The sequence below is a fragment of the Sinocyclocheilus anshuiensis genome, unplaced genomic scaffold, assembly GCF_001515605.1.
Source record: "Sinocyclocheilus anshuiensis isolate Anshui unplaced genomic scaffold, SAMN03320099.WGS_v1.1 scaffold436, whole genome shotgun sequence".
NCBI lineage: Eukaryota > Metazoa > Chordata > Actinopteri > Cypriniformes > Cyprinidae > Sinocyclocheilus > Sinocyclocheilus anshuiensis.
The window spans coordinates 3,112,574-3,139,246 of record NW_015560618.1 but is presented as its reverse complement, the minus strand read 5'-3'; the positions used below and the strand labels follow the sequence as shown (position 1 = coordinate 3,139,246).

The 26,673-nt window shown below is 34.9% G+C and overlaps 4 protein-coding genes across 7 annotated transcripts in view; 2 read left to right on the top strand and 2 right to left on the bottom strand.

Annotated features, from left to right (window-relative positions):
- The window catches only part of LOC107681835 (uncharacterized protein C1orf21 homolog), a 12,531-nt gene extending 2,833 nt beyond the window's left edge, over nt 1–9,698 (bottom strand). The window contains exons 1-5 of one of the 3 annotated variants that reach the window (XM_016478187.1): nt 9,578–9,698; nt 5,598–5,763; nt 3,156–3,241; nt 2,996–3,060; nt 2,846–2,906 (exon numbers count right to left, since the gene is read on the bottom strand). In XM_016478187.1, coding sequence (XP_016333673.1) covers nt 2,846–2,906; nt 2,996–3,060; nt 3,156–3,241; nt 5,598–5,688 — 303 coding nt within the window. In that variant the 5' untranslated portion in view covers nt 5,689–5,763; nt 9,578–9,698. Of the gene's footprint in view, nt 1–2,845; nt 2,907–2,995; nt 3,061–3,155; nt 3,242–5,597; nt 5,764–5,819; nt 6,111–9,577 lie in introns of those variants that run through there. The other 2 variants (XM_016478185.1, XM_016478186.1) reach the window with 2 other exon arrangements.
- Nucleotides 9,699–11,206: 1,508 nt separating this feature from the next.
- On the top strand, nt 11,207–14,578 carry LOC107681807 (vesicle-trafficking protein SEC22b-A). Its single transcript, XM_016478151.1, has 5 exons — nt 11,207–11,448; nt 11,580–11,689; nt 13,428–13,588; nt 14,144–14,290; nt 14,406–14,578. The coding sequence occupies exons 1-5, from the start codon at nt 11,374–11,376 to the stop codon at nt 14,558–14,560; spliced, it is 648 nt and encodes a 215-aa protein (XP_016333637.1). The 5' UTR covers nt 11,207–11,373; the 3' UTR covers nt 14,561–14,578.
- Nucleotides 14,579–15,090: 512 nt separating this feature from the next.
- On the bottom strand, nt 15,091–18,187 carry LOC107681808 (U3 small nucleolar ribonucleoprotein protein IMP3-like). Of its 2 annotated transcripts, XM_016478152.1 has the most exons (7): nt 17,924–18,187; nt 17,665–17,772; nt 17,508–17,582; nt 17,286–17,365; nt 16,213–16,264; nt 15,995–16,067; nt 15,091–15,170 (listed from the first exon to the last, which is right to left on the bottom strand). In XM_016478152.1, the coding sequence occupies exons 1-7, from the start codon at nt 18,055–18,057 to the stop codon at nt 15,144–15,146; spliced, it is 549 nt and encodes a 182-aa protein (XP_016333638.1). In that variant the 5' UTR covers nt 18,058–18,187; the 3' UTR covers nt 15,091–15,143. The 2 variants fall into 2 exon arrangements, with proteins under 2 accessions (XP_016333638.1, XP_016333639.1); XM_016478153.1 differs by lacking the exon at nt 17,665–17,772 and having other exon boundaries at nt 17,924–18,186.
- A 4,226-nt stretch (nt 18,188–22,413) lies between these two features.
- Nucleotides 22,414–26,673, top strand: part of LOC107681704 (UDP-N-acetylglucosamine transporter-like) — a 9,579-nt gene continuing 5,319 nt past the window's right edge. The window contains exons 1-3 of the mRNA XM_016478015.1: nt 22,414–22,426; nt 24,934–25,088; nt 25,872–25,994. Of these exons, the coding sequence (XP_016333501.1) occupies nt 22,414–22,426; nt 24,934–25,088; nt 25,872–25,994 (291 nt within the window). The remainder of the gene's footprint in view (nt 22,427–24,933; nt 25,089–25,871; nt 25,995–26,673) is intronic.

Below are 26,673 nucleotides of genomic sequence, written 5' to 3'. Positions count from 1 at the left end.
CAGTCAATAGCAAATACTTAAACTAATAACAAAACAGTAGCTGATTCAGAAGCGCCAGATTGTCATAGCAAAGTCAGAATTACCTCCTCTCCTAGGTTCACGAAACGGTCGTCCATAAAATGCATTGCTGTTCTGTTGTAAGTGATCTTAAAGATTCCTAAATGCATCTACTTTCGGAAGGCCAAATAAAGTGCTTTTGCTTGCGCCTAGAAACACACAGCGTCTCTCTGACATGCTTCAACACTAACTGCGGTTACTGAAACCACGCCTTCTTTCTTTGCGTGCACATTTGGGCGGCATTATGCAAATATTTCCACATAGTGAGGTAGATATGTGGGGGCGTGTTAGAATGAGCCGTTTTAGGGGTGTGTGGCAGAGTCTTAACTTTGATAAAGAATATCATTTTAGTTTTGAGACTTTAGTCTTTGCAACTTCAGGGATCTTATCTATTCACGAACAGCTTGTAACACTCCAAAGAGAAAGGAAAACTTGAAATCGCATCATATGACCCCTTTAAACACATTTCCGATATTTCGATATACATCACCAGTGTTTCCCATACATTGATTTATTTGTGGTGGTTGACTTCGTAGAATAAACATGAGCACTGCACGTTTCAAAATCAAAATGCGGCTCGGGTGTTTTATATGAATGAATCTTTGAATGGAACCGACTGTCTTCAGAAAAGTTTCGATGGCATTTTCATTTTATCTGATAAAGTAGCATTTATGAGTGCAGCGCTGCTTTGTTTATAGCTGTTACCGGGGAAGCCGCTGTTTCTGCCACTACAAAAGCGCCTCCTGCTGGCAGAGAATGAATTTGCATTTTCAATGAGCCCCTCTCCAGCAACATGTTTTCATTGTTGCTCACTCTTTTTTTTCTGTTTTCCGCAGCAACTCTGAGCACTTTTCATATTCTTTATCTTGGCCGAAGCACTTTTGTTTCAATCTATAAGAATAATCAGCCTATGTTATAGTTGAAAGTTAAAGATATTAATATTAATAAGGTGAGTCTGAGAGCCTTTTGTTTATTTGACGGTGATTTCACATTTCTTGTTTGTATGAGGGCTAAATACAAATAAGAGGTAAACATTAATTTATTTGTACCATTTTTATTTCTAAAATATTATAAAGTTGTATAGGAGGAGGTTTCATAGACTTGGTAAATTCGTTTTTCAGAAGTTGGGCAGTTTTTCTCAGGCTTTTTTTTTTTTTTATATTGTTCATATCGATATTGGAATTATATCATATCGACCGAAATTAATAAATATATTGTGATATAAATTTTGGCCATATCGTCCAGCCCTAGCCTAAAGTATGCTTCGGTTTTTACACAAACGCTTAAGCTTGAAGTATACTTCGGGTTTTTATGCAAACCCTTATGACTAATGTATAATGTAGTTTTTATACAAACACTTAAGCCTAAAGTATACTTTGGTTTTTACACAAACGCTTAAAGGGTTAGTTCAACCAAAAATGAAAATTAGCCCATGTTTTACTCACCCTCAAGGCATCCTAGGCGTATATGACTTTCTTCTTTCAGACGAATCCAATCTGAGTTATATTAAAAATGATCCTTGCTCTTCCAAGCGTTAGAATGGGAGTAGGCAGGTGGTTTTTTTTCAATAGTCCAAAAGTAGTCAAATAAAGTGCATCCATCCATAATAAAACGTGCCTCACATGGCTCCGGTGGGTGAATAAAGACCTCCTGTAGTGAATCGATGCGTTTTTGTAAGAAAAATATCCATATTTAAAACGTTATAAACACTTTTCTCTCACTTCCTCTAACTGTCATTTGTGCAAGCTGTTCCGGGTGGATGACGTAGGACGTATGCGTAGCGCATGCGCCGGGGAGATGCTAATCTCGCGAGTTTGTTTATAGGACCAAAGGAAGCAAAGTTTCCTTACTTTACCAAAGGAAAACCAGTCTCCTCCTGGCTTAAATGGAACTCCTCTGACATTCTTCTTTACAAATCCTCAGTTTGTGCTTCTAATTCGTGACCGGCTTTTTGTTTTGCTGTCTCTCCTCCGCGCTTCCGCATTTGTCACTAATCACCGGCTACGTCCTACATCATCTGCCCAGAACGGCTTCCGCCTACAACAGTTAGCGGAAGTGAGAGAAAAGTGTTTATAATGTTTTAAATATGGATATTTTTCGTACAAAATCGCATCGCACCTTTATTTACCCCCTGGAGCCATGTGAGGCACGTTTTATTATGGATGGATGTGCTTTATTTGACTACTTTTGGACTGTTGACAAAAAACACCCGCCTACTCCCATTCTAACGCTTGGAAGAGCAAGGATCATTTTTAATATAACTCCGATTGGATTCGTCTGAAAGAAGAAAGTCATATACACCTACGATGTCTTGAGGGTGAGTAAAACATGGGCTAATTTTCATTTTTGGGTGAACTAACCCTTTAAGCCTAATGTATACTTCGGTTTTCACGCAAATGCTTAAGCCTGAAATATTTAATCCCTAAAGTATACTCTAGTTTTTACACAAATGCTTAAGCTCAAAGTATACTTCAGTTTTTACGCAAACGCTTAAGCCTGAAGTATGCTTCAGTTTTGGCGCAAACATACAGCTGACCACATAGCCTTTCCATGTATACTCCATTTAGTGTGCATAGGACAAACAATGTGTAAAGTGTGAAAAAATTAAAGGGCGCATGTGAACACATGGTTAGAAAACGCTGCGTGTGTACAGTACATGCATACTATGATTGTAATAAAATTTACATCACATGCACTAGCGTAATACCAAAGTATACCATGGGCTTTAGGGACTTGAGAAAGCCTCTCAACCTTTGAGCAATAGTAATAGTGATGCTACTTCAATCACCTTTTCAATCTTCTCATCCAGCATCCTGAAGAACTCCTGCTGGCTCTCTGAAGAGTGGATACTGAGGAACAATGAAGGCTTGGTGAACATCTCATTGGTCATCATCTCTCCATTACTGAATACTAGAGCAGAAACCAAACTCATACTCACCTTATCTTATTACTATTCCCGGTGGCATCTTTGTGCCTGCCCTTGTGCAAAAATGTGCTCTTTTCCTGCAAGACATAAAGAGGAAAAATTTATGTTCTACAGGATACTATGATTATTTGTGACTATTTGGAGATACATAATACTATGTATCAATCTTTACCAAGTTCTCTTGGTTTTGTGTGTTCGTGCGCTCCTCTTCTCCATGCATGTACTTCACCTTCTCAACTCCTTTCACTCTGTACTCATCTAAACAGAAAGAGTAAAGTACACTTAAAATCACCTGGACACAGGATTCTTAATCCATTTTACTTCGGTAATGTGATCTTTCGGAGTTAAACAACATATTTAACAAAATAACCCTGAATTACCACCAATACTCACAAAGACATTTCTTTGAAATAACTTGCATTTATGGATCATGTACAGTAATACCAGTAACATAGTAAGAAAGTAAACATGGTATGTTTTTATTTTATGTTGATTATTCAACCCCAGAACAAGGCATGACCTGTCATCACGGTTTTAAGGGCAGTTAAATCCAGGTCACTCCAGAGGCACTGTCGTTAATAACTGAACTGTAATTCACTTTGGATAAAAGCACCTGCTAAATCACCACTTACACTAATAGGAGTGTAAAAGTTGATTTGTTATAAACTGTATTCCCACTGCGGGACCAAGAAGAGCTTCAAAATTATACCACTTCTCAAGTTCGTTTAGATCAGTGGTCGCTAGTGATGTTTCGTTCGTGAACGAATCGTTCTTTTTGAACAAATCTTTTAGGTGAACGAAGCGTTCTTGTTCACGTAATCCATTGACTCATATTTCGCGTTCACTGAAATTCCTCCCTCCAGAGCAGCGCGGTGCTATTAGCAGCGCATGCGCAGATCAGTGAACCAGGTAGCTCCGTGGACTGTTTCATCCTATCAAAGAATGACTAAACCTCGAGCCAATAGCCTTCGGGTTTGATATGTGACGGAGCATGTGATTTGTTGAATGTAGTGAACGAATACGCCCTTCACTGAACGAGTTTCTTTTGAGTCTGAACGAGATCGAGAGATCTTCGTCTTCCAAAAGAGGACGATATCCGCTTCGTCATGCCTAGAGCTGATCTGTGCTGGTCGCTGAGGGAATACATCAACTAAACGCTGTGGATCGCCGGATCGGCTTTCACCATGGACGAAGCCCGTGGTCGTCACATGTGCTTGCCGCTCCTTCATCGGATCCGCCGTTCTCAACCCCGCCGCCTCTGCTCTCTCTCGCCCGGCCTCAACTCACTCTAGCCCGGCCTCAGGCCGCTGTGTTTTTCGTTGTGAAAGCAAAACTACTTTGTTTGGACTCTTTTTCGCCACCTGCTGGCGTATTTATGTAATATGAAGAAATGGTCACTGAACGAATCAGTGAACGAATCTGAACGAATCATTTTAGTGAACGAACTGAAAATGAACGAATCTCTTGAAAGAATCAAAATTTCCATCACTAGTGGTCGCCAACCTGTCGATCGCTACTGTCCCAGTAGATCCCGAAAAAAAAGTAAAATAAGTACAAAAATGCATTAAATTTATGGGGTTATATTAATGCATCACTGAAGGGAACTGTCTTGAGAAAAGTTTCGATGGCAATGGCATTTTCTTCTCCGTATAAAGCGCAGCTCTGCTTTGTTTACAGCGTAAACAAGGAAACGCTATAGTGAGGTCGGTTCATAAGCAGTGTTGCCAAGTCCGCGGTTTTCCCGCGGAATTGGGCTACTTTAACACTGTTGCCGCGGGTTGTTGTTCATGTCCGCGGGTTGAAGCGACCCCAATAACGTGATATTTAGTCCCTGGAATGTGAATTTTACTGGAAGATACCCGCCGAGAAACTTTATAAGTCATCTGTTTAAATTATATTAAGCCTTAAAGTTCTGCATAATTAAGGGCGTGGCCACTTGAGTGACAGGTGGATTGCCGCTGCTGTCACCACCGTCGAACTAGGTGGGCGTGGTTTCAGCAACCAGCTCCCGCCTTTTTGCCCATTTTCGATTATCCGTGAGTGACGCGCTGCCAAGATGGCGACAGCCGCCTCTGCCCAATTTAGGCTTCAAAAACCTCTTCAGGAACCTACGGGTGACGTCACGGACACTACGTCCATGTTTTTATACAGTCTATGGTTGGTGACCACTGGTTTAGATCTATATTGGTGTTCCATTTTTCTTTTTCTGTCCTATGTCACATGATCCTTCAGAAATTATTCTAATATGCTGCTTTGCTGCTCAAGAAACATTTTTTAGAATTATTTGCATTCTCAGAATTGATTGGAAATAAAAATATTTTATAACAATGAAAACGTTTTTACTGTCACATTTGATCAATACATATATATAATATATATTTCATATTGTGTGTATAATAAGATGTTTATGAGTAATATTATACTGCAATTTAATACACAATTTAAAGAATTCAAATGGAATAAAATTCAATTTTGCACCCCGTTCACTCAATATATGCAGTCAATTCTAAGTCAGGTACCAAATTGGAATTTTCAATGAAATTCAACACTGACTCCGGCTCTATATCACATTATCTACAGTGAATATCTGTGGACACACAGCTGGGACACTGACCGGAGAAGGCATCTCCATTGCTGTAGGCCTTACCCCGGCCCTCTTCATCACTGGGTACAGATGACAACTGCTTGGCTGAGGTGCAGCCCATCGCCTCACTTCCTCTCCTCTCCTTCCTGCATGGCACTCTCTACTGCACCTGACCCAACAAACACAGGCATGAGTTCTGCAGCAAAAACACAAGCATTTAGTACTCAAACAAAGCAATCTACATAAACATACAATAACACAGTGGCATGTAGTCTAACATGGAGCTTAGTGTATCTGTACTGATAAACGCTGAACTTCAATTTCATATCTGGGTGTGTCACATGTATGTTTCCTGCTCGTGCTGAGCAGCTGATATGAATTTGGGTTAACGGGACACTGGCCTGAGCAGAGGATGCTGGTGCATTTGGACATCAGTCATTAGAAATAGATTAGAAATGGTGGGATGAACCCATAAGAAAAAAACAGCTTTGTGAAGATTAAACATATATAACGTAAACACAGGGTCATATGAGTTACACATAACTATGAAAATGACTTGGAACAAAATCTTTTGAAAAGATACTTGGGGTCGGGGAAATAAAACAATTCCTATAGATGCTTTGGACACTAAATCATTAATAATGTCATTGCATGTAACTGCAGGTACAGTTTGGCCATATTAACTATGGATATCTGACAACCAGAAGTGGCCTAGATTGTGCAGCTTGTTGTCCAGTCAGTCAATGACTAAACATTGCTTCTGTGTATCAAAGTTCCTCCTAAGAACACTGGTTTCGGGCAGGCTTCCAAGGCACTGTAATGTCATGTCTAATGGTCTAAAACAAATATAAATTAGCTTAACCAGAGATTGTGTGTAGCTGAGATGGACCACTGCTATTACAATGAATGGGAGAAGCGGGAACAGCCAACAGAGGGATGCAGGGACCAATCCTAAATCCTAAATCAGCATATATATATATATATATTTTTTTTTTTTAGCATTTTTTGAGAGTAAGAAACAATGTTTATATAATTTTTAACCGATTTGAAAAATGTCATTTTTCAAAATGTCAAAATGGAAGTTTGGCAAGTAATTTTTGAGATTTTTGTATTTCGCAAAATCTCAAAAAATAAATCAAAAATAATTTTTTTGATACTCATTCTCAAGTTGTTCCAAACCTGTATAACTTTCTTTTGCCTTTGAGAGAAAAAAAGTCAATGTTTTTACTGTAATGCATCGATTTTTTTTTGTTTACCGAAATATTGAAATATAAATAAAGTTTTCATCTAAAGTTTTCATCCGAAAACAAAGTTTAAATAAATACATTACATTTGGGTAATATTAAATCATTTCTTCAAGTAAAGTTTGGCAGACTGAGATATATACAAATTTTACTTGTTTCTACTCTAGCATAATTTTTTGTTATTGTTACCTTATGGTTTGTTATTGCTACTAATTTACCTGTAGATTATTCAAAGTCAAAACGCTTCAAACATCACCATTTCGGCCTTCCAAAACTGCTTTTGCCGAAACAGATGTCCCCCCCCCCCGCTTTAGCTGAATATTTTCAGTTGTAGCACTACATTTTTACACCGGACACCACCACTGACTTGAATGTTAATGGACAATCATATAAATTTGATTTATATGAATTTTAAAGTGACAGCTCTTAAAGTGACAGCAGTCATTCATGTTAATCAAACAACTGTTATTGTTACCTTATGGTTTGTTATTGCTACTAATTTACCTGTAGATTATTCAAAGTCAAAACGCTTCAAACATCACCATTTCGGCCTTCCAAAACTGCTTTTGCCGAAACAGATGTCCCCCCCCCCCGCTTTAGCTGAATATTTTCAGTTGTAGCACTACATTTTTACACCGGACACCACCACTGACTTGAATGTTAATGGACAATCATATAAAAACGTTTAACAGTATATTGGATCCGGGCAGCTCTTAAAGTGACAGCAGTCATTCATGTTAATCAAACAACAAAAGAGAAAATCTCTCGCTGCTCTTGACTAGATCACATTTGTAACTTTACTAAAAAAAAACAAAACATTTAATTTACATAGTGAAGAATATGCAGTGTTTTTATTCATTTGATTACTTTATACAATGTATGTAGAATTTATTAATAGTTTTTTTTTGTCCTATGGCTTGTAATTAGTTTCTTATTCTTATTTAATTACTGACTGTTTACTTCAGTGAGCTTGAGTGCTTTTTTTTATTTTGATATCATAAAGACCTTATTTAAAGCAAAAATGACTATATCATGATATACCGTATTGACCCGAATATAAGACGTAAAAAGCCTTTTTCCAAAAGGTACATCTGGAAAAAGGGGGGTCATCTTATAATCAGGGTCGTCTTATATTCAAGCCAATACGGTACACTGTTACCTTGAAATAAAATTACTCATTAAAAGTAAAAAAAAAACCACTCATAAAATCACCATTACAGAATTATCATTTTCAGCAGAACTATGCCTTTAAATAGGCAAATACTACCATAACATTCCATCATAATCTTTATACTAAAATTGGCAAATGTGTTTGCGACTCTGGAACACAAAAGCAGTCATAAGTAGCACGGGTATATTTCTAGCAATAGCCAACAATACATTGTATGGGTCAAAATCATCAATTTTTCTTTTATGACAAAATAAAACTTCATGTTCCATGTAGATATTTTGTAAATTTCCTACCGTAAATATATCAAAACTTAATTTCTGATTAGTAATATGCAATGCTAAGGTGACTTTAAAGGCGATTTTCTCAAAATGTTGATTTTTTTGCACCCTCAGATTCCAAATTTTCAAATAGTTGTATCTCGGCCAAATATTGTCCTATCCTAACAAACCTTACATTAATGGAAAGCTTATTTATTCAGCTTTCAGATGATGTATACATCTCAATTAAAAAAAAAAAAAAAGCCCCTTCTGACTGGTTTTGGTTTTAAACCATAAGAGTGTCTCATAAGAGCAGACTTTTATAATTGCAGGAAGACGTCATTTCTCGTGCATGAGAATCATCCAATCAGAGCAGACATGCAGCATGTCCAGCTGGAGCCTCGCATAAAGGGCCCTTGTGTGGCACCAAAAGAGCTGCGAGCAGCAGCAGCCAATCCAGTGAGGCTGAACTAATCGCTCTTACTCACATACAAACCACAGCGCTCAGAAACAAGTGACAACTGTTCCTCTCACATAAAGATGCGCTGTGGTGCGGAGCTTACAGGGCTCCAAACACGAACTAACAAAAATGGCCTGAAAGCAAAAAATATTAATAACAGTCATCATAGAGCACCCACGACAGTTTTTCTTCCATAACTAACATTGAATTGAATTGAATTTAACGCCTTGATTGTCATTGTATTTTTCTGTATACAACGAAATTAGGAGCACTACTCCTGACTGGTGTTAGAAAAACAAACATATAACCACAGACAATAAATACTATAAGACTGTACAGTACAATTTTACAAGTAAATACAACAAGTGACTGAGTCCTGATATTCACATTGAGCAATCCGAGTAAAGTGACCATTTATAGTATTGCACGTTGGCCTTCACCTTGATATGCACAGTAAGTTTATACAAAAGTACAATTTAAATGGAATGAGTAACTGTGGTGATTTAGTGACTAGAGATAGTATTGCACATTGACATATAGTGTATATTATTGCACATATATTATTGCATCTTGTAGCAAGCGAGCACTGTGGCCTAGTAGTGAACGTGCATAATAATGAACATTTCATAACCAAATAATAAACAAACACACAACGAGCTGCGCTCCAATTGCAGATCATCGCGCTCGCTTGCAGCCTCAGACTGTTATTGATGCACATTAAATCAAAGCGGATGTTGATGTGATTTGTTGGTGATGTTCACCAGAACAGGACAACAACAAAGGTCGCAACACAAAGATACGCTTCACTCGAATTAATGAAATTATGAACATAGAATGAGGTAAGGGCATAAGAAACCACGTTATGCGGCTGATGTTACCTTCAGTGCAGATGCAGAGTTTAATCGTGCTGTTCGTGATCAGGAAAAGCGTTCAAGCGGGATCAGCTCAGTACAGATCAGCCCACAGACGTGAATAATCGATGCGAAACGATCAGTGCGCACAGAAAGAAGCAGTCGAGCGCAGAGCAGTTCAACTGATGACAGATCTACAGATTACAGAAACATAATTAAAAAGGGTTTAAAAAAAAAAGATGTAAAAAGATATCAGCGTGACGTATCCTGTGGGACCGTCCTTTTATAAAATAGTTGTGAAATAAATTTGCAAGTTTATTATTGGACATTTGCTTGTTAATTCTTAAATTACTTTTAGTTTTTTATATTAGCCGAAGTTGATTTAGTAACCAAAAGCCTGTATTTGTTGTTTGGGAAATTAAATCAAGCATTATATTAATATAATTCTTACTTCTTTAAATGTAAATACTGTAAGCCTTATACAGTGTTATTTTTGTAATGAATCCATGAATACATCATGAATCATGCATGTGTTTTTAGTTTGTTATACATTTTTAATTGACATTATATTACTGTATCTAATGACTGTTATTGTTTGTCAAAAATGGTCAAGAAATGTAATAGCCATATAACTATGATTGTCCATCTAATCAAAAATAAAATAAAATAATAATTATATATATATAATTTCTAATTTCTAGAATATAGAATTACCTAGAATATATATATATAGTGCTGTCAAACGATTAATCGCGATTAATCGCATCCAAAATAAAAGTTTTTTTTACATAATATATGTGTGTGTACTGTATATATTTATTATGTATATATAAATACAAACACATGCATGAATATATTTAAGAAAAATATGTTATGTTTATATATTAAATATATTTATATATAAGAATATAAATGTATATAAATGTAAATATTTTCAAAATATATACTGTACGTGTGTGTATTTACGTATACATAATAAATATGCACAGTACACACACATATATTATGTAAACGAAAACTTTTATTTTGGATGCGATTAACTGCGATTAATCGTTTGACAGCACTATATATATATATTCTAGTTTCAAGAAATAGACATTTCTACAAATATTCCCTTTATTGTGTATATAATAAGCTAATAATATTATTTTTGATTTCATGCTAAAAACAGCTATATCTCTTTTGGACGTTTGTTGTCATTGTAGTACCATTTCTAATTGTTTATTTCTTTTTCTTGTTGTCTTTTTTCTATTTTTATAGTGTTGAATAATAGTGATGATGCACTTAAAGCATCATCTTAAACCCCTTAACTTAAACCCCTAAAATATTTATTATATATAAAATAAAATAAATATAGTGCATTTTCTTTACAGTAAATTTAAACTACTATAACTTTCTGATACTTAAATTTTTTGAAAAAATAATAATTTGCTTATTTTCTTCTTTAAAAAGAGACCAACCTTATGTCTGTATTCCAAAGTGTTCATAAATTACAACAATTTAAGTTTGGATAGTGCACCTGCATGCCTATTTTAAAAAATGGGGGGTGACAGTTAAAGGGTTAATAGTTGAATAATAGTGTTGAATAAATAAATACATTCGAGTACATTCTAGTAATTTGGAATTAAATCAATCAATCAATAAATAATCGGAACCTTTGGAATGCGAAAGCCGGAAAGGATTTGAGGTAACACACCCTCTTCCGGCCAACTCATCTGAACTCTGCCGTCAGTTCAAATGTGTCACTTTCTGCCATTCAGTCAAACAATCAGTCGCTTCGCTTCAAAACAGACCGACGGTAAAGAGTAAAGACGACAGGCGAAATGGTGCTGCTGACGATGATTGTTCGTGTCGCCGACAGCCTGCCGCTCGCTGCATCAATGCAAGAGGACGAGCAGGTGAACGAACCCGTGTCAACACGACTAACTACAACATTTGTACAAAGTTAAAACACATGATGTGATCTTACCGCGCCTTTGCTGTTGTGATTGTACAGTGCTTTGAGTGTCTAACGTGAAGCTCTTTCCAGTCAGGGCGAGACTTGCAGAAGTATCAGAGTCAAGCCAAGCAGCTCTGCAGAAAACTCAACGATCAGAGTCCCGCGCGCTGCACTTTAGAGGCAGGAGCCATGGCCTTTCAGTGAGTACTGACACGCACACCTTTCACACGGTCTGAATTTGAATTGAGCTTTATAGACGGGATGTAAAATTGTAATTATAAATTGTGGAAATAGAATGAATTGGTGGAATTTCAACCCTTCTAATCCTGACATGAAAACTAGACAGAAGATCTTAAAAAAAAAAAAAAAAGTTTAGCTGCGTCCCAAATGACGCACAATGAAATTATACACTATGTACTCAATCATGTAGTGTATGAATTATATATGGTTATTTTGTCATTCATAATCGGAGTCTGGTAGCCCCTCCCCCTTCGCTACATAATTAAAGCTGCGACAGTTGAGTGCATTAAGTGTCCAACAATCCACACTTAATTTTTTCGGTTATTTAAAGCAGCACTATGTACATCATTAATTCATCTTCCAACCTAAGTTTTTGTCTTATTCCGAATCACTACTGTACACTTATAATAAGTACTTATATTTGGACTATTGTAGCCTGGTCGGGTCGTCACCGCTGCGGAGTAACACATACCTGCGTGAATCGCCATAGACATAAACTTAGAGAAGTAGCTCCGGTTGGAATGTTCTTCCGCGGGATGTGTGCAGTTCTGTTTATTAACCGCTAGAGCGCCAAAAGTTACATAGTGCTGCTTTAAGTGCATCATCCGGGTATTTAAAGGGGTCATATGATGCTGCTAAAAAGAACATTATTTTGTGTATTTGGTGTAATGAAATGTGTTTATGCGGTTTAATCTTTATGCACCAAGAGCTTGTAACACTCCAAAGAGAAAGGAAAAATTGAAATCGCATCATATTTTAAAGTGCACTTTTTGGAATTTTCAATGTGATCGCACTATTTATACTACAAAACGTCATAGAATAGTGCATAAGTATGCGATTTGGGACGCACCTTTTGCTTACGTGTTTTTGTTGAGTATAATATTTGATACATCAGGCTTTTAGGACTCACACAGTAGAATATTGTGAAAATATGGAACTCATACATCTCAGTTTTATTCAGAAACCCAAATTCAGCAAAAATATGTAATTAGGTACAGTTGCTGATATTTATGCGGCCGAAAAGTAAAATAATTACTGATAGCTTCTTCTAATCAGTGAGATACAGTAGGATTTATAGAGTTAACAACACATCTATTTTTTCAGTAAGTAAAATATTTATTTATTGATAAATATGTTGTTTTCCCTGGCTATTTCCGAAAATTATATTACTATTTAATTAACTTGTGTATTTGATTTTTTCACTTTTAACCTGATATTTTAAAAACCATGGTGGAAGAGCTCATAATTTTAAAATACTTTATCTGATTCACCCTAAACTATTTATTGAAACATCAATATATAATAATTGGATTCAAATTTTATTGTTAATATTAATTTCTATTTAGATGAATGCTGTGGACATTTTGTGTATGGGGAAAAAAAAGTCATTTTTTTTAGTGAAACATCAGACATTAAATATGCATATTTGACATTAATGATGGGTTTATTTTTGTTGCAAAATCTGTGGCGCTAATAAAATGTGTATGTTATGTGATTGTTTATTTATTTTTTTAAATTGCAATTGAGTAAATTCTTCTTCCTGCCAGTTCAATTAAAATTCCATTTCAACATCCTGTAAGGTGTGTTGCCAGTTCAATTTTTAAAAATCGGAATTTTGCCTGACCCTGACAGACACACGCAGAGTTTGTGTTTGATTCTGGATGTCATCATACTTCATAAACTCGTCGTGTTTTCCAGCTACATCATTGAGAAAGGAGTGTGTTACTTGGTCTTATGTGAAGCAGGATTCCCCAAGAAACTGGCGTTTGCCTATCTGGAGGATCTGGAGGGAAAATTCAGTGAGCAGTACGGGACGAAAGTCCCTTCAGTGTCACGGCCGTACTCTTTTATCGAATTTGGTAAGAAACATCTTATATATATCAATGCGATTTGAAAGCTCAAAGTTAAGTTCAAAAGTTTGGGGTCAGTAAGATTAGCTTTTTTGAATAAATGAATACTTTTATTCAGCAAGGATGCATTAAATTGATCAGAAGTGACAGTAAAGGCTTGTATAATGCTACAAAATATTTCTATTTCAAAAAATGCTTCCTGTTCATCAAAGAATAGGTTTCCACAAAAATGTGAAGCAGCACAACTGTTTTCAATGTTGATAATAATAATAAATGTTTCTTGGGCATCAAATCAGCACATTAGAATGATTTCTGAAGGACTGACGTAATGATGATCACAGGAATAAATTACATTTTATTCAAACAGAAAAGAGCTATTTTAAATTGCATTAATATTTCACAGTATGAGTGTTTTCTGTAATTTAGGTGAGCATAATAGACTTATTTCAAAAATGTACTGACCACAAACCTTTAAGCAGTAGCATATAAACAGCTGTTTTACTAATTAAAAGGATCAGCAGTTGCTTGGCAATGTAGATCAAATGATTTCCTATTTGTCTCCAGACACATATATTCAGAAAACCAAAAAGTCTTACATCGACAGCAGAGCACGAAGAAATCTGGGCAACGTCAATTCAGAGTTACACGATGTGCAAAGGATCATGGTTGCTAATATAGAGGAAGTGCTCCAGCGTGGAGAAGCGTTATCTGGTGAGTGAACACTTACTGCAGCCGCTTTCAGACTTTTGAGCTCATTTGAGTAAGAAAAAAACTTGTGTGGTATTTGTAAAAGTATTATATAGCATTCTGTCTGCTCTTTCTGCAGCTTTGGATTCCAAAGCAAGTAATCTGTCCAGCCTGTCTAAGAAGTACCGCAGCGATGCCAAGTACCTCAACACTCGGTCCACCTATGCTAAAGTAGCCGCCGGCGCCGTGATTTTCATCACTCTCATTGTTTATGTGCGCTTCTGGTGGCTGTGAATGTATGTGACAAATTCAAGCAGAAACTCGGGGCCTCGTTCACAAAAATGGTTCAGACACCAGAGTCTGTTCTGGCCGCAAGATTGTGTCTGTTTGAGACACTGAATGTAGCGGTCCATGAAGTTTTGTCGAGTTCATGATGCTGTTGGCTTTTTACAGTTGTACCCTCCTTTATTTAGAAACTAATATATCCGTGGTAGATGTTAACGATGTACTCGTTGCCTTGTCTGAGCGCAGGACATTGATAAGAGAGCTATGCAAAGTATATATGGGGTTTATATGAAATCACATCTGTAGCTGGTGGTGGAACATTGATGCATCTTTGTTGGGACAGATGTAAGTGTCAAATATATTTTGAATTTGTGATATGAATGCAAAATGCAAAGGTGCTTTTCTAGGAACTTTAGACTAATTAATTGTAATTGTTTACAGTTATTAATGGCAAATACACAATAGTCCCACTCAATGCTTTCACTTAAAATGGTTCAAGATGGTAATTGGTCATTGGGTTGATGAATCACAAATGAACAGCTGCTCTTGATGCACTGACCATTTCTGGTTGAAATCCAATGTATTTGGAGATTTAGACAATGAGGTCAAAGTCATCTCTCTGAAAGAACAAAAACAAAATTGTAATGTTAAATGAGCAATTAGTTCAAACATGTTTAATAACTGTTTTTAATCATTTCTTAATAGCATTAAATCGGACTCTGTTGGTGCTTAAATGATTACACTATTTATAAAAAAGTCATTAAATGAGCAATTAGTTCAAACATGTTTAATAACTGTTTTTAATAATTTCTTAATAGCATTAAATCGGACTCTGTTGGTGCTTAAATGATTACACTATTTATAAAAAAGTCATTCACATTTTAGTGCCTTTAAAAAAAACCTGTCTGATGTCAGACTATTAGTCCACAGAGGGAGGTTTGTATGAATTAAATATGAAAAAATTCCTGAAATCATTTGATTAATAAAAGGTTTGCGTACATGACTGTTCGAAGCTAAGTCAGTATTTTTTATATTTGAAAGACATCTGTTTTTATTCAGCAAGGACAGATTAAAACTGATCAGAAGTGACAGTAAAAACACTTACAATGTTACAAAAGACTTCTATTTCAAATAAATTATTTTCTTTTGAACTTTCTGGTCACCAAAGGATCATGAAAAACCTGCTTTCAACATTCATGATAAGATAAATGTTTCTTGAGCAGCAAATCTGAAGATGTGACACTGAAGACTGGTGTAATGATGCTGAAAATTCAGCTTTGATCACAGGAATAAATTACATTTTACTATATATTCAAATGAAAACCACTTATTTTTAAACATGAACATTTCTTTCAAAAGCATTATAATCTTATGGAACCCCAAACTTTTGTACAATTATGTATAAACTCTACAGGATGATGTTCATAATATACTTTGACATACCTCCTCATTGTAGTTCATGACATGTTGTTTGATCTTGGATGAATCCACCCATGTGACAAAGTCTTCCAAACTCCTGTAAGAGCATTGCACAATAACTTTACATTTCAGTTGCCCCAGATTAATATAAAAGTTCATTATATAAAAATTAACATTGTGTTTTGTTTTTTTCTTTAGCGGGCATCAGAAAAAAAAATGTACTGAGGGTTTTCATAACTAACCTTGTTACGAGAAAAGCGGGATCAGTGACAATCTCAGGCCCAACACGAATATCTGTTGCTCAGTCAAGAAGTAGTTTCAAAGACATTCATGCAAATTTAAATGAAAAGAGATTCATTTTCTTTGCAATATTACAGCTTAAAGGAACAGTTCACTCAAAAATGAAAATTTGCTAAAAAAGAAGGGGGAAAAAAATGCACTCACCTTCTGGTAATTAAAGATGTAGATGAGTTTCAGAACAGATTTTAAGGAAATGTAGCATTACATTACTTACTCACCAGTGGATGCTCTGCAGTGAATGGGTGCCATCAGAATGAGAGTCCAAACAGCTCATAAAAACATCATAATAATCCACACCACTCCAGTCCATCGACTGACATCTTGTGTAGCAAAAAGCTGCATGCTTGTAACAAATAAATCCATCATTAAGACGTTATTAACTGTTGCTCCCAGCTAATATATGTCCATAACCCATTATAGTCCATGATCCATAATAATGCTTCCTCCAGTGCAAAAGTCACCATTTACCAGTGACCACTGTGCAAAACAGTTCCAGATCAACTTTACAGTGGATTTTGATGTGAGAGGACAACAGGTGATGGACTTTTTCACCGGAGAAAGCAGTATTATGGATTATGGTTTAAAGTTAAAATGCTAAATATCAGATTTGTTTCTTACAAACATGCAGCTTTTCACTTGAAAAGATGTTAATTGATGGACTGGAGTGGTGTGGATTACTGTGATGTTTTCATCAGCTGTTCGGACTCCCATTCTGACGGCACCCATTCACTGCAGAGGATGAAGAATATCCATCTGTTCTGATGGAAAAACAAACTCAGCTACATCTCGGATGGTCCAAGGGTGAGTAAATGTTTGGACAAATTTTCATTTTTGGCTCAACCATTCCTTTCGAATAAAGTATATTTGAAGATCAAGTAAATTAATTATACAAGTCATTAAATTGTCAATTAAAAGTTGATGCAGATAATATACACATAATATGTGTATAACATATACAGCAGATAATGTGTGTGTGTGTAGAGTTCAGTGTGATTTATGATGAACTGAAGGATACGGCCCTGCTCGATGAAGGTTATGGCAGTCTTCAGGTTCTGAGCCATACGCAGTTTCAGCATGATTGTGGGAAGTCGTCTCCTGCGGAAAATGACAGCAATCAGAAAAAACAGTACACAAAAGGAACAGGCAATAGACACAAAAGATACAACTAGTTGCTTTAAACTTAACCAGTTCAGCACATTGTGTTGTTTTTCTATGAATGTCCATGATCAAATGTTACCTGCAGAATGCAGATGCACAGACTTCATTCGTAAGGGAGAGGTTCTGTTTGGTGGGGATCAAACCGACACTGTATCTGCAACAAAGAGAAACACACTCGACCTTTAGACAGGACTGCAGCTCAAGTGCCCACAAATCATCCAGAGGTTCCCACACTTAGTTTTTCCAAGAAAAGGGCTGTGCTTTGAGCTCTGAAACCGTCCTTTTCGTCCAAGTCGCGTATTTTCTGTGCCAACACTCTGATATTTCGACTAAGTTTGTTGTATCTACAGAGAGATCATAAACGTATTTGATTCATGTTTTGGCTCAAGACAGACACTATCATTCACTTCCTCTAAAATATGAACATGTGAGAAAGATATATTTTCTTAAAACAAATACACTATGTTAGGTTAAGTACTATTAACAGTTCCTTACTTGGTGTAATCTTCCCTCTTCTCAATATATTTTCTCAACACTTTAACCTCGTGTAAATTGTTGTCAACCTCCCAGTTAATAAAATCAACTTTCTTCAAGAGTTTCTGCTCGTGGAACTTCAATTTACGAACCATTTTGGGAATTAAACCGATTATATTTATCACAACGCTAGAGTTGTTATTCTCTAGTTACCGTGCTAACATTAGCTTTCACGCGCGTGCTTTTCTTTCACGGCGTTTTCTGTAAGGAATGCGAGGCTGTTTAGCTCGACACTGGCGTCCAGTGGTCAGGAGGAGAAACACAACATTAATATATTGATACCAGTGCTGTCAAATGATTAATCGCGATTAATCGCATCCAAAATAAAAGTTTTTATTTACATCATATATGTGTGTGCAATGTATATATTTATTATGTATATATATAAATACACACACATGCATGTATATATTTAAGAAAAATATGTTGTATTTGTATATTAAATATATTTATAATATAAATTATATAAATAAAAATATATACATGTAAATGCATGTACATATTTTCAAAATATATACTGTATGAGTGTGTATTTATATATACATAATAAATATACACAGTATACACACATATATTATGTAAACAAAAACGTTTATTTTGAATGTGATTAATCGCGATTAATCGTTTGACAGCACTAATATATATATATATATATATATATTGCTTCCATTGTCCTCATTTGTAAGTCGCTTTGGAAAAAAGCGTCTGCTAAATGACTAAATGCAATGTAAATGTATATATATACACATATATATGAATATCAATGGGACATGAAACTGCCTGCCTATCAACAATCTCGATTAATCGTTTGACAGCACTAATTGAAAGCGTAATGCATACGTTTTGTTTTATATAGTTAGATGTTAGTATATTTCTCTGTTTTAATTCATATTTTATCTTAATTATTGTTCAACATTAAATTCTTATGTACTTTACCCAAACACGAGCCACCACACAGTCACATCATGAACAAAGGTAAAGGCAAAAAGTTGGTTAAATATACTGACAGTAGTGACAACGAAATTTTAACATATACATTCTAACCTAAAATCTTAATGATGAATAAAAATGTTAATGTCCACGTTATTTCTACGTCAAAAAACCCCAGTATTTATTAAATTAAGCAACAAACAATAACGGAATTCAAAGACAAGGCACATTTTATACAGTAATTCAAAGTGCGTTACATACAAATATAAAAATAATATTTTACATTAAAAATAACCATAAAATAACTATAAAAGATCAAATTAACAATAAAATTAAAAAAATTACTAATAAATCTTACTGTATTTAATTCATCCGTTAAAGTAAATTACTTAAAATAATTTACTTAACAATTATTATGCAATACGTTTTTAAACAAATACGAAATCTTTTTGGACAGAAATTACTATGATATTTATTTATTTCCAAACTGGTGCAGGGGGCTGTTTCATAAAACAAGTTTACCAAATAAGCCAGGCTTATTTCAGTTAGTCTGACTTATGTTGAACCAAATCAACTGACAAGAAGTCAGACTAACTGAAATAAACCTGGCTTATTTGGTAAACTTGTTTTATGAAACAGCCCCCTGCACCAGTTTGGAAATAAATAAATATCATAGTAATTTCTGTCCAAAAAGATTTCGTATTTGTTTAAAAACGTATTGCATAATAATTGTTAAGTAATTTATTTTAAGTAATTTACTTTAACGGATGAATTTGCTGTCTACTTTACCTTGAGCACGTTTGTCTAGTTTTGCATAGGGATGTGTCATGTTTGAAAAATGTTAAGTCCAGGTTAATCAGGGGAAAGATTGATTTACAGCTAACACCCTCCATCCTTATGCTGACAGGACAGAAAGTAAATTCACCATTTGTACATTTAATAAACTCCAGGTTAAACAAAAAGGAGGTTGTTATGTGCCTGAGATTAATAGCAGACTGAGGTGAAACTTCTCACAATCAAAAGCAGGTTCTCAGACTGCACTTTCAGGTTCCAGCGGTGTAGCTGCAGTTAGACACTGCTTCCTTTCTTTGTATAAATAATTAGTTACCTACCAAACCCATTGTTGTTTGAGTGAACTGTAAGATAATGATGAACCAGACTGATATTTGACCATTAATGTAAATGATGTAATAATTTCCTTGTAAAACAGAACGATGGGTCAGGACAGATCTCGCTGAAAGTATCGATTTTATGAAAACTGTGAATTTGGACATACTAATAAGCTGAGCCTCTCTGAGTCCGTATGCGATCGCAAGTTCAGTTCTCTTTTGCATCTTATTGCGCTTAAAGTTAGGGTAAGCAATTTTGGAGGGGCTAGCAACAGCATGCATCAGTGTATAAGTGACATTGTTTATTATTGCATTTAGAAATAATATAAAATACCTTTAAATTAAAAAAAGAAACTTAAAAAATAAAACTTTTTTCGCGCCCCTCGCTCCACAACAAATCTTTTAAATTTAAAGGTATCCTTTTCGATTTTGGTTTTTAACAAACTTTTTATTTGGAATTCTTATTGTTAAAGTTCAACGTGGTTTCAGAGATATTGGGAGCTCAGTGTTGCTCCACAATTAAATTGTTCACATTTTCAGCGGTCAAAAACCAAATGCGGGTCACTTTGCAATACAGCCGATACTTTTTTCCCTTTTAAAGAGGAATGTCTTACTGAAGAACAAATATTGAAACTAGATCTTGTTTCCTCTATCAAAACAATTGCACCTGTCTGAGTGCCATAAATATTAATTTTTTAAAGTTTGCATGCCTGTAATTCAAGATATTGCCATATGATTTTAGATTCTGGTTCTTGACAAATGTTTATTTTTGAATCTTCATTTTCAAGTCCCCATGTGGTTCAGTCCCGTAGATATGGGGATCTCAATGCAGCACCATGTCCAAATTGTTAAGTTTTTGCCCATTTTCAGTGCTCTCAAACTAAGTGTGGGTCACTTTGCATACAGATGATATTACTTTATTTAAAGGGGCATGTCTGAAGAATAAATAATGGTGAAACTAGAAATGTAGCTTGTTTTCCTCTATCGAAACTTGCATACTGAGTGCCAAATATTTTCTGCATGCCTCAGGTTTCTTTAGGAATCTTCATTTTTAAAGTCCTATATGGTTTTGTCCCAGACACACACACACACACACACACACATACATACATACATACATACATACTTACATATATATATATATATATATATATATATATATACATAAGGGATATGTATGTGTGTGTGTGTATATGTGTAATTTTGACCCTCGTCAAAGATGAGACATCCAATTTTGGTGACCACATCAAATTCATCAAAACAACCCAATAGCTGGGTTTGTCCCTTTTTAACCCAGCGCTGGGTTATATTTAACCCAGCATCTTTTAGAGTGTAGAAAGCGTAACAGATATATTTCTGTTAAAATATAGCACCATACTTATTATTCTGACCTTTACTTGTTAAAATATATAAAATAAAGTGATCATACAGAATTGTATTCTATTTTAAATCTTCAAAAATGTTTTGCTGATAAATGGGTAAAACCTTGTGGTTTGATGGATTATGGCAAAGATTTGTAAAGATTTAAAAAGACAATGAATTTGTTTTTTGGGGGCTGCACTGTAATCCTTAAACAGAGTGTTCTAATGTCATCTAATGAATAATGATTCTTGTTCTAAATATTCCTGACAAGATTTATAAAGTGGGATGTATTTAGGAAAATCTTTTGTGTGTTTGGATGTTTTATGATTCGTTCATAGGCAAAATTGTCATGTGTTCACATTATATGCATGTCTTTATAACTGAGGCCGCTGGAGGTGACGGGGGCATCTCAATGGACAGGAGCTGAGGAGTTGTCCTCCTGCACACAGAGCAGGATTGTGTGGTTCACCCCCCTCACCGCAGCCTCAGAGCTGCATAAGGCCGCCTGTGTGTGCTGTGCGCCCCACCTCTGGCCAGCCTTCTCAATCACACCCAAACCTTCTGTTTGCCAAGTCATATTTGCATTGATGTAAATCTATTAAATTAAAACTTCCAGCTCCTTTTTCAATGACCTTGAGACTCAAGTTGTCTTAATCACTGTGCTTTTTCCAGCTGGCAGTGTGCAAATAGTTTTTTCCTTTGTGAAAGCAAAACTGCGTGAAAATATAGGATTACAACACCATATCACATCCTCCTTCCATCCGGCTGTGTGTCAGTGGGAGTGGCTCATGTTGGCCTCTTTACTCAAGTCTGATGCATGCTTTCTCAGTACCTACACTGAAAGGATACTGTATCTGCTGAAACACAGCTGCTCAAAAAGACTGAATGCAAACTCAGCAATGACACCGCTGCGATGGCTTTAACTGGGGTGAGTGAGGATCATTGATCTGTGAAACTATCAGAGTTTGTGTATATTGTATTGTAAAGACATGTGGACTCTCAAGGCATGATATATGAGAGCTTATTTAATGCCATAGTTAATGAATATGCATGAGTGCTGAAGGTAGGTGGCATTTTCTCATGGTGAATGCCAGATTTTATTTTAAAGGGTTAGTTGACCAAAAATGAAAATTAGCCCATAAATTACTCACCCTCAAGTCATCCTAGGTGTATATGACTTTCTTCTTTCAGACGAATCCAGTTTAATCCCACCGGTCACAATAGTGACCGTAAAAAAGGTTTTCATTTCTAAAGCTCTAAAAACCTTACTGACTTATGTTTTATTGCACTTCCTGCAAATATGGAAAAAATAAAGGGCCTCAATGAAATATGTGCAGTTTCACATGATTAGTGCAAATTGTCACTAAAAACCTTACTGACTGATGTTTTAGTGCTTTTATTCACATATATTCAGTTTTGTTGAGTGTGGTCATAGAATGAGTAAACATGATGATGGTCACAATAGTGACCGGTGGGATAACAGTGCACTTAGGTTTACAATATAAATCCAATTGCAATTGCTAGTGAAAATTACACTAAAATGTTGCAATGACAATATATTGCACTAAATAAAAAATTCAAATGTTACAAAAAATGTACAATATTGATGTTGTAATACTGGTAGCACTAATATAAAAATTTGATGTTATATTTTACAAATAATTAAAAATTGTGAAATGCGTTGATGGACAGTGTTCCTATCAATGCTGCATAAAGTTTTTTTTTTTATGCATAATAAGAATAACCCTAGAATGTGATCAAGCAGTTTAAAATAGCTGGGCTAAGATATATAACTATTTTTATGACTGCAGAAATATGTTAATTCAGTACTCACTTATCCCGCCATAAAACACAATTTTTCACACACTTTTCCAAAAACATTTTAAAAAATAATTATTGATAATTTCAAAGGGTTACTAATGGCACATCATTTGGATATTTTCATGTCTGGGAAAAATTTGGGATTAAACGGTTAATGGCAGTCAGCGGGTGTTGCAGTGCATCAGTCCAAAAGAAGTTAAATAAAAAGCGCCCATCCATTAAAAAAGAAGTGTCTCACATGGCTCCGGGGGATGAACAAAGGCCTCCTGTAGTGAATCGATGCGTTTTTGTAAGAAAAATATCCATATTCAAAACGTAATAATCACTTTAATGTAGCTTGCACCAACAGTTGTACACAGAAGCAGCTCCGGGCTGATGAATATACATAAAGTCATATACACCTAGGATGACTTGAGAGTGAGTAATCTATGGGCTAATTTTCATTTTTGGGTGAACTAACCCTTTAACAAACTGACAAATGAACAGTTACATGATTTTTGCGATGTCTCCCTTGAGGTGTTAATAATCAAACAAGGCCATTATTATTTAGTGATGTATAATGCTTTAATGGTTTGGAGGCATGGGAAAACTATTAGAAATGCATTAGTAATGCACTATGGGTTTATACCAAGTAGTGTTGTTAATTCTTTACTCTGTATTAATGCATTTATATGTTTTATATATATACAGTGGGTACGGAAAGTATTCAGACCCCCTTCAATTTTTAACTCTTTGTTATATAGGACCATGTGATATTTCAGTTTTTCTTTTTTAATAAATCTGCAAAAATGTCAACGATTCTGTGTTTTTCTGTCAATGTGGGGTGCTGTGTGTACATTAATGAGGAAAAAAAATTAACTTAAATGATTTTCAAATGGCTGGTACATTAATGAGGAAGAAAAATTTAAGGGGGTCTGAATACTTTCCGTACCCACTGTATATAATTATATATTTTATAGTTTAACCTAAAATATTTTGAAAAGAGGTATTTGTCAGTTACTTATTCAAATCTATATTTTGATATTGATTCATACACTACTGTTCAAAAGTTTAGGGTCAGTAATATTTTTTTAAAGTAATTAATTTTATTCAGTAAGGATACTTTAAATGGAACAAAAGTGACAGTAAAACATTTATAGTGCTACAAAATATTTCTATTTCAAATAAATGCTGTTAAAATATAGATATATATTAGTGCTGTCAAACGATTAATCGCATCCAAAATAAAATTTCTCAAAATGTAGAGTTTATATCTTACAATTCAGATTTATATTCTTGCAATTCTGAGTTTATATCTCACAATTCTGACTTTATTTCTCAAAATGTAGAGTTTATATCTTACAATTCAGATTTATATTCTTGCAATTCTGAGTTTATATCTCACAATTCTGACTTTATTTCTCAAAATTTAGAGTTTATATCTTACAATTCAGATTTATATTCTTGCAATTCTGAGTTTATATTTCACAATATACACTTTTTTTCCTCACAGTTCTGAGTTTATATCTCACAATTCTGACTTTGTTTCTCACAATTTTGAGATTGTATCTGACAATTAAGAACTGTGAGAAAAAACTCCCAGTTAACTAAATGTTTTATCCTGTTTCGGAAACAAGCATAATATTCAGTGTCCTTTGGTGTTTTGAAACAGCATTCTCATTCTTGTCAGGAGCTCAGAGCAGTAGAGGAGAGCTGTCCCTCGCTGCAGAAGCTCACTGTCTAATGTGCAGTGCTGCATGTGCCTCTTAGGTTTCAGTGTTCGTGCGCTGAATCGGGTGTTGAAGGAGGAAATAATCAACAAGCCTCTGCTAACGCTGAAGCTGGCCATTCCCTCAGGTATCTACACCCTGCAGAACAACCTGCTCTATGTGGCTCTGTCAAATCTAGATGCAGCTACCTACCAGGTGAGAAAGCACAAATCCAGAGGAAGACCTTTAGGAAAGTTTCCAGATCATTTGAAACATAGAAACAAAATGCCAATGTGGCACCTTTTTCATATTTTCAGTTTTAATAAGAGTTGTGTGCTATTTAGAATTGATTTGAGTAAATAAAATATGTTATTAATACATGTCATTAACCAAAAACATGTTATATCATACAATGTGTGTGTGTGTAATTTCCAGAAATATTATGCAATGTTACTAATTAATATTTGGAACACCTCTATGAACATTTGTATTTACTTGAGATATACAGCATTGTATTTCTTCAAAATGTCTTCAAATATAATCAATTTATAACACTTTTTATTGTTATAAATATATCTATATTTATATATAGTTAGCTATGACACTGTTGCTTAAGTGAAATATTTCCTTCAGTAAACTCCTCTTTGTGTCACTCCATTTCAAATGTTTATTATGTGAATAATTTCATGAATAACAAACATTCAAATTCTGCAGAAACCTGTTGACATTTTTACAGAAATCTGCATGCTCCGTGGAAATAACATTGTGAGATATTTTCACAAATTAAAATATGTTTTCTGTTTGAATGTGTTTTAAAATGTAATTTATTTCTGTGATGCAAAGCTGAATTTTCAGCATCATTACTCCAGTCTTCAGTGTCACATGATCCTTCAAAAAACCATTCTCAATGGAAAACAAACAAACAAATTTTTCTCTTAAAAAAAAAAAGTCGTGTTTCTTTATAGGCATACCTTATTTACCTTCTCATTGGTTTTCCAGGTTACGTATCAGCTGAAAATTCTCACTACAGCCCTGTTCTCCGTGTCCATGTTGGGCAAAATACTCGGCATTTACCAGTGGCTCTCACTAGTCATTCTGATGACTGGAATTGCACTTGTCCAGGTAAGGATAGTAGCCTTTATTTGTTTATCAGGTCAAATTTCTTTGAAGCCTGCAGTTATGGAACAAGCAGTCTGTTTTTGTGACTGTTAAAATTGACTCTGACTGAGAGTTTGTTGTTAGCATGTTGCTAACCTAAACATGCTATATTGTAAAAAGCATAAAAATACATAAAAGACACAAATATTGGTTAACGTAGTTAATTCTTATTTAGACTGAATATTTTTTCCTGAAACTGTACGGTTTTGTCCATCATCTTTCATTTTTATTTCCTCTGAACTTGCTGCAGCGCATTGTGCGATTGCCTTCTCAATGAAAACATGAGGCTGACTAAATGTTTCTGTCCAAAACAAGGTACAAATATGATCATTCTCATGCAACGGACCCCCATCCTAAAATTTAAGAGGCAGCTATATGGTTTTTTGTATAAAAAATATATTATATTATAACATCTTTATTTGTAATTATTTATAGGTAAATAAGTATTTATAGATGTCTAATTCTTTATTTTAATTTTTAATAATTAAAAAAAATGTGATCAGTTTTCTCAAATCAGTTTTAATATAATGTAATCTAAAACATTCTTTGTAAAATATGTAGTTTTTTCAAGTTATAAAACTTACTAAATAATTATATATATATATATATATATATATATATATATATATTAGTGCTGTCAAAC

Coding starts and splice junctions, on each gene's coding strand:
- LOC107681808 (XM_016478152.1), bottom strand. CDS start 18,057: ATGGTTCGTAAATTGAAGTTCCACGAGCAGAAACTCTTGAAGAAAGTT. Junction 16,068..16,212: donor CCCGCTTTTCTCGTAACAAG/GTTAGTTATGAA, acceptor ATGCTCTTACAG/GAGTTTGGAAGACTTTGTCA. Junction 15,171..15,994: donor TCATGAACTACAATGAGGAG/GTATGTCAAAGT, acceptor TTGTTCTTTCAG/AGAGATGACTTTGACCTCAT.
- LOC107681807 (XM_016478151.1), top strand. CDS start 11,374: ATGGTGCTGCTGACGATGATTGTTCGTGTCGCCGACAGCCTGCCGCTC. Junction 13,589..14,143: donor GTACTCTTTTATCGAATTTG/GTAAGAAACATC, acceptor ATTTGTCTCCAG/ACACATATATTCAGAAAACC. Junction 14,291..14,405: donor GCGTGGAGAAGCGTTATCTG/GTGAGTGAACAC, acceptor CTCTTTCTGCAG/CTTTGGATTCCAAAGCAAGT.